A 13,586-nucleotide genomic window follows, 5' to 3' on the forward strand; every position below is an offset into this window, starting at 1 on the left:
CATTTCTGCATGGTGCTTAACAGGGTTTAAAGTATTTTTTTTGCCTCTGAGTCACCCTTTAAATAAAATATAAAAAGATAAAGGAAATGACTGATCTGACTGCTGTCCCTGTTTGTCAGGAGGCTGAAGAACCTGCCTTCAGCTTTTTCTACTCGTTGGGTTGATCGAAGGTTTGATAGAGTTCCAATAAGACGACAAGCACAGAGCGGATACAGACAGAACCAGCAGCTAGTCCGTCTGTCAGAAGTTCTTTGGTATTTTGTTGTCGTTCTGAGCTGCTCTGAGACTAAACTTTTGTGAAAAAGAAATGTGTTTTTTTTTTTCTTCTTTGATTTTTTTTTTTTTTTTTGGTGGAGTCGCTCATTTGTGAGTTGAAGAGGTGTGCAGCGTCGGATTCTGAAAAAAAAAGAACAAACAAATGAATGAAAAGAATGAAAAAGCATGCACTCACAGTCACAGTCGTTTCCTTTCCAATAAGGAACGGAGAATTATTGCTCAGTGGCCTGAGGTGTGAAATATCCACTGACATGCCTGTTTGCTTTATTTCACCTCATATCTGACGAATCAACACACCTGCCTGTGTTTTCTCTCATCTGTTTCTCTCTCTGAATAATCAGCCTTATTCTCACCTTGGCATCTGCCTTTCGTTTTAAATTAATCAGCTTTGATCGCGTCTTCTCTAATTAGCACCGTGATGAAACAAGTAGTGACACTTTCAATGCAAATAGCTCTCTTAAAGGGAACTGTTTGATTTAGCAGAATCTATTACAAGGACCTGTTTAGTGTGCTAACAAAACCGAGAGAGATTGTGTCAGAATTTCATCTTGTCGGAATTAAAAAAGGACGATCTTGAAAAACTATGTGACAGTATCTCATCACAGTCTGATGTTGGTGCTGATGGAGTCAGACAGTCACTAAAACAAGCACAATTTAATCTAAAGTAAACATTAATGTCATAACTATACTGAATAAACCAATATTATCTGAGACATCTCAAATGAGATTACAAATGTCTGCATAGTGATTTATAGGTATAAATAAAGCTACATACAGGCCTCATTTTCAGCTTAGAAGGAGAATCTGTTCCAGTGGGTTTAATCAAATGTCTTTCCGTTTTTACATGTTTTTCAATATTGTTCATCAGAGTTCACAGATCAGACTCACTGACGGGACCAGAACTAGATAAAAGATGATGGCTCCCACTGTACTTTCCCTCGCTTTAGCTCTGATGATTGAATTTGAGATTCATGGGATATAAAGCTTAAAGGGAAAATTCCCATACGTTCCTCTCCTCTTTGAGCAGAGTGTGTCAGGGATGATAACAGTGTATTATCGTGCTCTGTGAGTCGGCAGATTGTCAATATTTACCAGGAGTGGGGTTCGAACCCACGAGGGCATCTGCCCATTGGATCTTAAGTCCAACGCCTTAACCACTCGGCCATCCTGGTACCAGACAACGGAGTTTAGTTCTAATTTCTGCATGGTGCTTAACCGGGTTTAAAGAAAATATTTCGTTTAAAAATGGTATCTGAACCGATGAAAACCAGCATCCACTACACCTTTTGTAAAGCACCTTTTTGATTTCACTATAATTGTTTGAGTTGTATTTTATACCAGGAAGCACAACCCACCATGGAGTTCTCGTGACATGCTTGTGTTAAAGGCAAACCACAGCTTCATAGTACCAGGAGTGGGATTTGAACCCACGAGGACATCTGTCCATTGCATCTTGAGTGCAACGCCTTAACCACTCGGCCATCCTGATGATGTGAAATAACATGAATAAGAATAACAATTGATTTATTGATAAGTGTGCGTGATCTATGATGTTTGTCCTTTGACAAAAGTACAATTATACAAAAAAGTGAATGTGGATCTGGACTGAAAATGTCCCTACATTTCAGGGCGATATACAGCGTTAGTGCGATGTATGATTAAGTCATTATGTAGCTATCAATTTTAATTGCTTGACTGGAGCAGAAGTTAAGACAGCCTGGAGTCAAGGGCAGTAGGTGTACTATTCATTCGGCAATACTGTACCAGGAGTGGGGTTTGAACCCACGAGGGCATTCGCCCATTGGATCTTAAGTCCAACGCCTTAACCACTCGGCCATCCTGGTACCAGACAATGCTCAGTAGAAATAAGTAGTAATTTCTGCATGGTTCTTAACCAGGTTTAAAGTCATTTTTTTTGCCTTCGTTTAAAAATGGTATCTGAACTGATGAAGACTTGTATCCACTACATCTTTTTGATACCTATAATTGTTTGAGTTGTGTTTTGTACCAGGAAGCACAACCCACCATGCAGTTCTTGTGACATGCTTGTGTTAAAGTCAAACCAGAGTTTATTATTACCAGGAGTGGGATTTGAACCCACGAGGACATCTGTCCATTGCATCTTGAGTGCAACGCCTTAACCACTCGGCCATCCTGGTGATGTGAGATAACATGAATAAGATTAACGATTCAGTCTTTTCTTGACTTAGAGTATAACTGAGCTCTGCCACATGCAGAAATACTCGGACGACAGTGCGATAGTTGGTTGTGTCAGGGATGGACAGGTACATCTACAACCTGTTTCCATCGGGGGGTCGACGTGGAGGTGGTCAGGACCTACGGGTATCTGGGACTGCAACTGGATGACAAGCTGGACAGGTTGCCTAACATGGAGACTACCTGCAGGAAGGGACAGAGTCGTCTGTACTTCCTGAGAAGGCTGGGGTCCTTCAACATCTGGGAATTATTGTATACAGAGGGGAGGGGAACAGCAGATTAACATTGTAACCAATGTCTTGTGTCCTGACTGCACACTGCTACTGGATGCCTTAAATTTCCCTCGGGATCAAGACAACAAGTATAGTCAAGGGCAGTGGCTGTACCAATCCCTTAGCAACACGTTACCAGGAGTGGGGTTTGAACCCACGAGGGCATTCGCCCATTGGATCTTAAGTCCAACGCCTTAACCACTCGGCCATCCTGGTACCAAGCAAAGCTCAGTATATGTCATTTCTGCATGGGTTTAAAGAAAATATTTTGTTTAGAAAACTGATGAAAACTAGTATCCACTGCATCTTTGGTAAAGCACCTTGTTGATTTCACTATAATTGCTCAAGTTTTATTTAATACCAGGAAGCACAACCCACCATGGAGTTCTCGTGACACGCTTGTGTTAAAGTCAAACCACAGCTTGATAGTACCAGGAGTGGGATTTGAACCCACGAGGACATCTGTCCATTGCATCTTGAGTGCAACGCCTTAACCACTCGGCCATCCTGGTGATGTGAGATAACATGAATAAGAATAACAATTGATTTATTGATAAGTGTGCGTGATCTATGATGTTTGTCCTTTGACAAAAGTACAATTATACAAAAAAGTGAATGTGGATCTGGACTGAAAATGTCCCTACATTTCAGGGGGATACACAGCGTTAGTGCGATGCATGATTAAGTCATTATGTAGCTATCAATTTTAATTGCTTGACTGGAGCAGAAGTTAAGACAGCCTGGAGTCAAGGGCAGTAGGTGTACTATTCATTCGGCAATACTGTACCAGGAGTGGGGTTTGAACCCACGAGGGCATTCGCCCATTGGATCTTAAGTCCAACGCCTTAACCACTCGGCCATCCTGGTACCAGACAATGCTCAGTAGATGTCATTTCTGCATGGTGCTTAACCAGGTTTAAAGTCTTTTTTTTTTGCCTTTGTTTAAAAATGGTATCTGAACTGATGAAGACTTGTATCCACTGCATCTTCTGTAAAGCATCTTTTTGATACCTATAATTGTTTGAGTTGTATTTTATACCAGGAAGCACAACCCACCATGCAGTTCTTGTGACACACTTGTGTTAAAGTCAAACCAGAGCTTCGTATTACCAGGAGTGGGATTTGAACCCACAAGGACATCTGTCCATTGCATCTTGAGTGCAACGCCTTAACCACTCGGCCATCCTGGTGATGTGAGAGCCATACCCAACATTCACACCTTTGGGCCAACCCACACTTTCATTTCCCTCAGATTAGCGTTAGCTTAGTTTATCTGAGTTTATGTGATGATGTTAAACTGAATCAAAGTCTTTTTACGTAAGGAAAAAGTGAAGCATTTCCACCCACATTTAAAGACCAAACTGGTGGTCCAGTTTCATATCAAGAGACTCTGTCAGTCTGAACATGCATCTTCAATAAGACACATCAGAGTCTGAATATGAGAGTTTGTCCAATCGGGCACTACATATATATATACGGCCGTACATCAGAAGGACCTTTCTTCTTCTTAGACGTGGTAAATTAACCTTAAACCTATAAAACTCAATACCAGGAGACAGACTGCATCAAAGCTACACTTTAACCTCTCTTCTACCTGATGATATATGGCCTAGTCATTAACACTGGCTTCTTCATTAGACTATAGTGAGGATAATCAAAGTTGCCCCTTCATATTTAATGAGGTCAATTAAGACTAAGGAAAACCATATATATTGGAGAAATTGTAAATTAAAACAACCTCTTAACTCATTAGCAGTCACATAAATCCTGCTGAAACCTGTAAATGTCTGTAAAAGACCCGAGATTTCACTTCTTCCAGACTGAGTTTAATTACAGTACATCCCTGCCAAACCCTCTCTTACTGAGAAACTGTAAATATATAGGAACAAAAGAACCAAGAAGTGTGGTAATGTGAATTTAAAGTGAAAGCCAAGTGCTTTATCTGCAAGGCTCCAGCTTACTCTTAGATTAAAGCAGTATAGAGATAAATGGGGGTAAAAACTCACAGTGTAGCAGGCTGGCAGGCTGCTGAGTCAGGACTTTTATCTAAATAAAAGGGAGGCTGCAGATTCTGTTCAGTCATCTGTTTTTTTCCCCCTCAATATTCCCACCTGGGTTTTGAAAAACACACAAACTACTCTGTCACATGCTGTTAAAATATTTAAACTCCCAACAAAGGTGTGAGGTGGCGGGTCATGTTTTTTAAAATTTAGAGAGGTGAAAAAACACATTTACATATCCACAAGCTCTGCAAACACCAATCATGCAAATGTGCATGTGTTCGAGTCTGTATGTGTGTGTGTGTGTGTGTGTGTGTGTGTGTGTATGTGTGTGTGTGTGTGTGTGTGTGTGTGTCTCAGACCTCCTGGAGGTGCCAGCCGGTCTTGCAACAGATGGAAAGCAGGCAGTGAGGATACAAAAACAGTATTACTCATCATGTCCTGTTGTCCTCAGCAGAAAGAGGTCACACATTGTCTCCATGTATTTTACCAGAGACACAGAGTGTCGGCTTTGTTTTTTCCAAGCGTCACTCGAACATACTTTCTTATCTACGTCACTTTTTCCCCCTTGTTCCGTAGTCCTTACTGAAAATACCAGCACTGCTTTTGTGGGTTATCTAAAGACGAGTGAACTCTTAGATGGTTGAAAGATTGTGTTATTCAAAGTCCTGTCACAGTTCAATAGAGTGCACTTGCACATCCTGTCCTGTACACCTGTAAGCCTTTCTTCTCACTGTGCCACGTGCCAAGGATTCAGCTTATTGGATTTTGTTTTAGGTTGTACTGTGTTGTTTCAAAATCAGGCTTTTACATCTATGTGGGTTACAAATGAACTATAGCACGGTTTATCAAGCTTCATAAAGTCGCAGCTGCAGCGGCCGAGTGTCTGACCAGTGTGTTGAAATCCTTCCTATCCTCCTTTAACTTCACCTTACCCTTGTGAGGCTGCACACAAAGAAACATCTGCGTTTTATCGTGAATCCAAACTGCAGTTATCTGTCTTTTTTGGGGTTTTTTTGTGAAGTTTTCAACGCTTTAAAAACCATGCAACATGTCAACACTCCTGTTAATTCTCTACAGCAGTGGCTCACAACCTGTTTTGGCCCATGACACCACTTTGACTTGATGAAACTGTGGCGATGCACAGACAGCTTACAATAACAGTTTACTCATGCAGCTCTTCTTTACATCATGTGCTGCCTTCTAAATATATATAGAGACACTTCACCATGAGAGGGACACATGTGACAAGACTTCACCCAGAAACTTTTGAGACATTTTCACGAGTGTGTTTGTGTAAACTGCAGCACTTCTTTGTTTTCCCCATTTTTCTAATGTCCTAATGTTATATATCAGTGTCACTTAAACATGGCAGGGTACCTCCCTCAGTCTCCTACATGTCTCCCACACAGCACTGATGTCATGATGCGTTGATAAGAGCAGTATGATGTTTATCTATAAATAACTCCGAGCTCGAGTGAAGTCTCCCGGGAGCTGGTTTCATTTAAAGAGCTTCTTCAAACAACACTTGGGAGGAGCAGCTCGCTTCAATCAGAGAAGAGGGGAAGTGAAAGGATCACTTCTCCTCCGCTTCTAGAAAGCTTTTCCTTTTCATCTGTTAAAAAGTCAAATTATTCTTTTGATCTGAAAGGTGAAGGTTTTTATGATAAATATTCTGCAGGAGTGTGTGAGTGTCTTTTCGTTCTGCAAAAAGGAGTTGAATTTTAAAACATGCAACAGCCCACAACATCACTGGAAACATATGATAATGAGCAGTGTTTTATTTGAGTTTGTATTCCTCCTACACTAAAGGAATTCAGTTTTTTTTTTTGCTCTGTATTTAATCACACTGATGACAAACTAATGAATAACCTCGAAGTGCTCCAGCTGAAGAGATGTTTCTTTTGTGTAAAGGCAGCAGCATTTAGTGAGAGGTCCTTTTCATTTACATGAACAGTGTTGTTTTGTTTTTTTTAAAGGCAGTGTGGTTTGGATGTTGAACGCATGGTGCCCTTCATCCTCCGTATTTCTTTTCATGTTCTTAGAGATGATCTGTGGATCTTTAAGTTAAAAGACAGGTTTATAACATTTAGTCCCCTGTTATCTATAAGTTTTAGAGGTGCAGCTGTGGCTCTGCGGTCGAGTCGGTCGTCTCTGGTCTGGTGTTCCCTGCCTGCTGCAGCCACATGTTGAATGAATCCTTATGCAAGACGCTTAATCCCAAGTTCCTCTGGCTGCTCCGTCATCGTCTGAGAATTTGTCCATTCAGCTGTGGTCAGTTTGTAGAGTCCTTGTCTCTCAACTGGAAGGTCGAGGGTTTGATTCCCAGCTCTTGCTTGATGTGTACTTGGGCAAGACTCTCAAGACACTTTGTATGAGAGACACAAGTTACTTCTGGTGGTCTCAGTGTATATCAGCCTCCACCGTCAGTGTGTGAAGGTTCGTTTTGTGACCTGCGGTGTGAAAGCATTTTAAGTATTGAGAAGACCAGAGATGGCTGATCAAGCTCAAGTCCATTTACTCTTTTTTCTTATTGTCCACTTCCTGCGTCATAAGAGAAGACTACATCAAATAAAAACTGACAACATTATGAGGATCATCATATATATATAGACAAATAAAAAGAACAAGCCGAGTGTCGAAGATAATCACAGCAGTGCTGATATTCAGTTAAAAAAAACCTGGAGTGTGAAATCACTTTTAATATACTTCACTTCTACGACAAGAATTAAGAAGGAAACAGTGGAAAAAAAATATATATATTTTTTTTTCAATTTAATTCAATTAGTTCCACATCTTAACTGAAACAGGACTGTTGCCAAGCAACCCAAATACTCTATAGAAATGTCTGACTTTGGTGTTCTCCATGGTAACCACGGGCCAGTCCCTTTGTTTTATGTTCATTCACATTTATCATGCAGAGAGTTAAATAGTGTGATCTGTGATTCTCAGATATCAGATTGATTAATAAGACACTTTTCAGTATCTGTGATTGTGTTCTAATGTTAAGGCCTCTTGTCCAATCAGGAGACTCGGTCTGAACTAATCGCTCTCTCTCTCTCCCTCTCTCTCTCTCTCTCTCTCTCTCTCTCTCTCTCTCTCTCTCTCTCTCTCTCTCTCTCTCTCTCTCTCTCTCTCTCTCTCTCTCTCTCTCTCTCTCTCTCAGGTGCTCTCCCAGTCGCTGTGAACACGGCGGTCTCTGCAGTCAGTCCTGGACCATGTTTCACTGTAACTGCTCTGACAGCGGATACAGTGGAGCCACCTGCCACAGCTGTGAGTCACCTGTCAGTAAAACACGGGCAGATGAACACCGAACCTTCTGAGGACAGATAGACAAAGATAGAGCTCGGCTGAGACGAGATGTGAAACTAATTAAGAATAAAGCAGCGAGTGTCAAACATCCCACGCCTGCTGCATAATTAAACTCTGAGGAAGAGAAAAGAAAGAAGATAAAAGCAGACTAAACGCTTAGAAATACATTTATGTTTTTACTTCTATTGCAAAGAAGATAAAACCAAGATGATAAAAGTCACGTTTATTTATTTTCCAACTTTGATAAAGTAATTCAAATGGCTTCATATATAATGCAGTAAAAGAAATAAACAGGACTCACAGTAAACATTCAAGTGATAAAAGCAGACACTGAACAAACAAAACTGTAACAGTTTATTGATTAGTCGTCAAAGCCTTTTGTTTTTATCAAGGTTATATTAGTCAAAAAAAAAAAAGAATTCTCTTGTTTTTTCTTTCTTTTTTTTGCGGCTTGTAAACAGGACATTCAAACTGGGCCCCTCCTCCTCCAGAAGCACTCACTGCAGGATTCAGTGTGCAGCTTTACTGCTTGTACCCACACTGCAAGCTAACACACGCTAGCACAAGCTAACACTTGCGTGTGTCTGCAGGTGAAAGCCGCTTGGCATGACCACATCCGTCATATTCTTCTGGTTTGAAGGAGCGTCCTGTCAGAGGACCGGCTCTCTGCAGACACCACACGTGTACGGAGGCCTAGAAGTAACATTTGAGCAGCGTTGTGTTTGTTAAAGTCTAACAGGTGGATAGAGCAAGAAACACACAGACAGTTAGAAACAAGCAAAATAAGTCAGGCTCATAGACTGGGTTTACATTTAAGCTCTTAAATGACCACAAACTAAGAAGTGCAGGTAGCGACGATGACGTCACCCCTGAGCCTGGCGTTTGACGCAATAGTCTTCTGTTTTCAGTTCGTAGGTGTCTGAATCTACAAAAAATAAATGCAACATTTTCACAAGCAGAATCAGCCTTTTAAAGAGACCGCCTGCTGAGAGCTCGACTTGATCTCTGCACATCCTCTCCTTCCCGTGGAGGAGGTTTTGTGACTGAGTTATGATGGAGCTTGATGAGCCTGTAGCCGTGACTAAACTATCGAACAGTGAATGAATAAATGAAAAGCAGCCAGCAGCGAGGGGGGGAACTTTACAGGTGTGATTTACCACCTTCTCTTACCGATTCCCCTCGAGTTGAAAATACCTGGAAAACAGAAAAGCAGAGTTTCCCACACAGTTCACCTCGGGTTTTATTTTCATGCTGATGTTTGTGTGGAGACACTGAGGGGAATGTGATGAATAAAACACCGGTGGCTGTGCAGAAGGAGAGAGATAAACAGGGGAGCAGAGTGTGGGGAACCTTCACATGGATTCACCTGCCTGCTGCTTGACATGCATGTGAGGCGGGGAGAGACAGGAAAGAGGACGATGCAGGGCTGATAAAGCTCTGGAGATGTGTCTACTGCAAGGAGACGTAGAGCGTCCATCATTCCCTACTGTCCACTCCGGTTGTATTTTTATTTATCTATTGAACGCTCCCGCAGGAATAAAAGTTAGGAGTGTTTCCCGCAGTGATTCAGTCGTTATGTGTGAGTGATTCAGCGCCTGTAGTCGCACACACTGTGTGATCCTCGTCCCCTCACAGCTGATGTGTTGATGCTGATGTTGATTCACGCCGCAGCTGATCTCATTATTTCCCCTCCCAGCTGTGTACGAACAGTCCTGCGAGGCGTACAAACACAACGGCAACACGTCGGGACCTTTTTACATCGATGTGGACGGCAGCGGACCGATCAAGCCGCAGCTGGTCTACTGCAACATGACAGGTGACACACGCTTGTACTCTTCCTCTCATGATCACTCGTCACACTTTTTACGAGTATTATTTGCGTAATCGTAAATGATGCTCCTCTTGTCACTCTCTCTGATCTTCTATTCCCTCTCTTCTTCTCGTGTCACATCATTTGCATAGTCGTATAAATGTGAAAAATGGGCTTTCATATTTTCCAAGTGCTTTATATGATTTGTATCCGTGCATGAATCTCGTTGGTTATAAAATCCTGTCTCTGTTGTTGATTTATCCTTCTGGTTGTCTCAATCGAGTTCTTATGTTAATTTACAGTTTTTGACTCTGTGATTTCAAATCCTTATTGACCGACCCGACACAATTACACTCGATTACAAGTTGGTGAAGTGTTGAGTTGTAACGTGGTCTTTCCAGGGCACATAAGGACTTTACCCGAACACAAACAGAGCAACCTGTTAGCCTCAATCAATTTCACCTCGGAAAGAGAGGCAGGTGACTCGGTGTGCATCGAGAAGATTAGTCTCTAGTTGACTTCAGAGCAATAAAACAGTGAGCACCATTATAACTGTATGTACTCCTAATGTCATATTTCTGTCTTTCTTTCAGATTGTATTATTTTAACGTTTCAATTTCTCTTTGTGACGCACTTTGAATCGCCTTGTTGCTGAACTGCGCTCTATAAATAAAGTTGTGACGCCTACAGATAAACTTAACTTGACTTACAGAGTCACACTGACAAATGAAAAGCCATCAGGAGACTTTAAGGAACAGAATGAAACAGTCACATGAGGTTAGATGAAAGCCCTTTAAGTGGTTGGTCAATGGAGGTCACGTGATGTTGAAGTCAACTCAACATGAAAATACTCTGTCTAAAGGTGCTGCTGTTGAGTCCTCCTTCTTCTGAGAGTATATGATGCTAAGATAATTATCCTTGTGTCAAAGGGACTGCAGATGTAAATTATCTGAAGGCTAACTCTGGCGCAGTGCATGAAATGGTTTTGGCGAGGGTTCAAATCCGACCTGTGGCTCCTTTCCCGCACTATTTCCGACTCTGACTACTCTCCCGTCTCTACAATATCGGCATATCAAAAAGATAAAACGCACAGTATTTGAGTCCAGGTGTTTCAATCTGCTTCCACCCTTTTAGCAAAACTTGTATTATCAATTCTAACATCAAGTTTAACCCAAATAATTAGCATCTTCAGATGAATTAATGGTTATTCAGCTTCAGTAGTCGTTACTAAGACTCTGTACGTTTCCTCCCACCAGAGGAGACCACGTGGATGTTGATCCAGCACAACAACACAGAGCTGAGCAGAGTCCGACCGTCTCCCGGTGTCACCCAGCGTTTGGTCCACTTCGACTACTCCACTGAGGAGGAGCAGTTATCAGCAGCCATCAGCCAATCAGAGCACTGTGAGCAGGAGCTGTCCTACCGCTGCAGGAAGTCCCGCCTCCTCAACACTCCAGGTAAAGCATCCAAGAATGTTTGTGCAGATAGATCCAACGGAGCAGCAACACAACAGTGCAGAATCCACTTACAGACTGAATAAAGCTAGCAAGTGATTCGTTTGGATTGTCATTCCTTTCCTTTTCCTGTTTTTTTTTTTTCCTGTGGTCGACGTTCGCTGTTTAGAGCGAATACTTCAAAACACCCACAGGCTGATGTAATATTTGGTTAAGATACTGTTTGCATATTCCTCTCAGGGTTATTTGTAAAAACTGTGATCATCCACTGACTTTTCTTCAAGCGCCACCATCAGATGAAAATGATCATTTGTTTTATGACTAAAACTTAGTTTCGGCCTTTACCGTTCTGTGCTTACTTTAACATGTTAGCATGCTAACTTGCTAATCAAAGGGAGTGAACATTTTGCCTCCCTCTCAACTCTTCCTCAGAGTTTCTCCTCCTTCTCTCGTGAAACTTCACAGACCGCCTCGGAGATAAATTTGACTGGTGAAGCAACTTTTTTTTTTTTTTTTTCTTTTTGGAGGGGGACCCAGAGATCAGATGATGGATGAAAGTAGTGAAAGAGGTAGAAAAAGAAGAATGGGTGGACAAATAGAAGTTCCATTATAAACTCATGGCTGCACTCTGGGAAAATACAGAAGAGCTGACTCAACAGGGACCCATCCAATCAGCTCCTCTCACTCCTCTCCTCCTACACAGTGTGAATTACTTTTTTTTACTATCCTCTCCCTCCTTCCATAAACACACTATATATTTAGTGTTAGATGTAGGAGCCGGCTATCATCCCTCTGCTTCAAACACTGATTCCTTCTGAGTGATGGGGAGAGCCCAGTTCACTTTATGACACATTAAGGCTGACAGCGTGGATGGAGGGAGGAGACCTGTGTTCGCTTTGAGTCCTGAAAGCATCTTTTTTTTGTGTCTTGTGGACAGGTGCTTTGCTGATGTAAGCAGCTTGGTTGAGCTGTGTTATCGCAGAAAGGTTAATGTAAACAGAAAGAAGCAGTCAAACAGGAAGCTTCCTTCAGCAGTTTTGTTCTATATCATAATCCCAAAGAAACTATTGCTGCATCGTTTTAGAGAAGTAACTAAAAATCATTTTTTTAAAGTCTTTATAGCGACACAATCAGCTTGATTGAATCGTTTACTGTTGGAGCGTCCTTTCTGCCCGCGGCGTGCTGTTTTAACCCCGACGCCCCGTTTCTATTTTTCCTCTGTGTCGCTCACGCAGACAGGCGAGCAACGAGGTAGGAGGGCGCTCGACACTCGCTTGTCTTACTCAACAGAGCTTGTTAGCTGGTTTTGCAAAGTGGAGATAACTGTGCAATAATAACATCCACAAAGATAAGCTTTGACACCAGAGAAAAAACGTTATTCAGCTCCCTGCGAGCTGTTTATTCAATTTGAAATGATCAAATATTAAACATGCAGTTAAAAAGGCGAGTAATGGCAAATAGCTATTTACATTCAGAGATTAATCTCAGTTTAAACAGTGACAGTGATCCATAATAAAATCTAGATTAAAAAGTAAAACAAGCCACTTTCTTTAGACTCTCTTTCTTTAGACTGAACCAAGTTTTGCCTTGCAGTAGCTCTGTGAGAGAAAATATTTGATGTCCTTTTTATGCACAAACTTTCCCAACACAGAAGACGCTTCATGTTTGTTATTGCTAAAGTCAGACGTTAGCTGAACGAGATGAAACAAGAGAACGCTGTTACGCCTGCTCAGAGCGATAAAAGGTTGTTGTTTTTTTCTCGTGTGTGTTTTCAGAGGGCTCTCCGTTCAGCTGGTGGTTCGGCGGTCCTGGTCCCGGTACTCTCCAGACTTACTGGGGCGGAGCTCAGCCAGGCAGCCAGCAGTGTGCCTGCGGCCTGCAGGGCGACTGTGTGGACCCACAACACTACTGCAACTGTGACGCAGACCGCATGGAGTGGTACTGAACCTTAAAACAATTTGATGTTTGAGTGTTTTAGCACAGGTCATTTCATCCTTAAGATCATTCATTCCAGTGAATCCTGTCAGGGTAGAAGTTGTCTGGAAGAAGTTTTTTCTTTTCTATTTCCTCTCCTGTAAAAATCTTACCCGACAACTGAATTGTCAAGTTACTGTCTGTGTCCGTAGCTCCTTTTTAAATAAAGCTGTCACAGAGACTGTCAGAGATGAAGTGATGTGTCCGCGGTAACGTCTCGCTCACCATTTTAAAGCCTTCCGAAACAAATTGTCTCAGATGCAGCAGTAGT

At 41.9% G+C, this 13,586-nt stretch overlaps 1 protein-coding gene across 1 annotated transcript in view; it reads left to right on the plus strand.

Moving 5' to 3' along the window:
• Window positions 1-13,586, plus strand: part of LOC306827296 (contactin-associated protein-like 4) — an 85,845-nt gene that overhangs the window by 50,294 nt on the left and 21,965 nt on the right. Inside the window, exons 11-14 of the mRNA XM_079349003.1 lie at window positions 7,932-8,038; window positions 9,774-9,893; window positions 11,144-11,344; window positions 13,117-13,279. Of these exons, the coding sequence (XP_079205129.1) occupies window positions 7,932-8,038; window positions 9,774-9,893; window positions 11,144-11,344; window positions 13,117-13,279 (591 nt within the window). The remainder of the gene's footprint in view (window positions 1-7,931; window positions 8,039-9,773; window positions 9,894-11,143; window positions 11,345-13,116; window positions 13,280-13,586) is intronic.

Source organism: Symphodus melops (genome assembly GCF_947650265.1).
Source record: "Symphodus melops genome assembly, chromosome: 7".
In the NCBI taxonomy this organism is placed as follows: domain Eukaryota; kingdom Metazoa; phylum Chordata; class Actinopteri; order Labriformes; family Labridae; genus Symphodus; species Symphodus melops.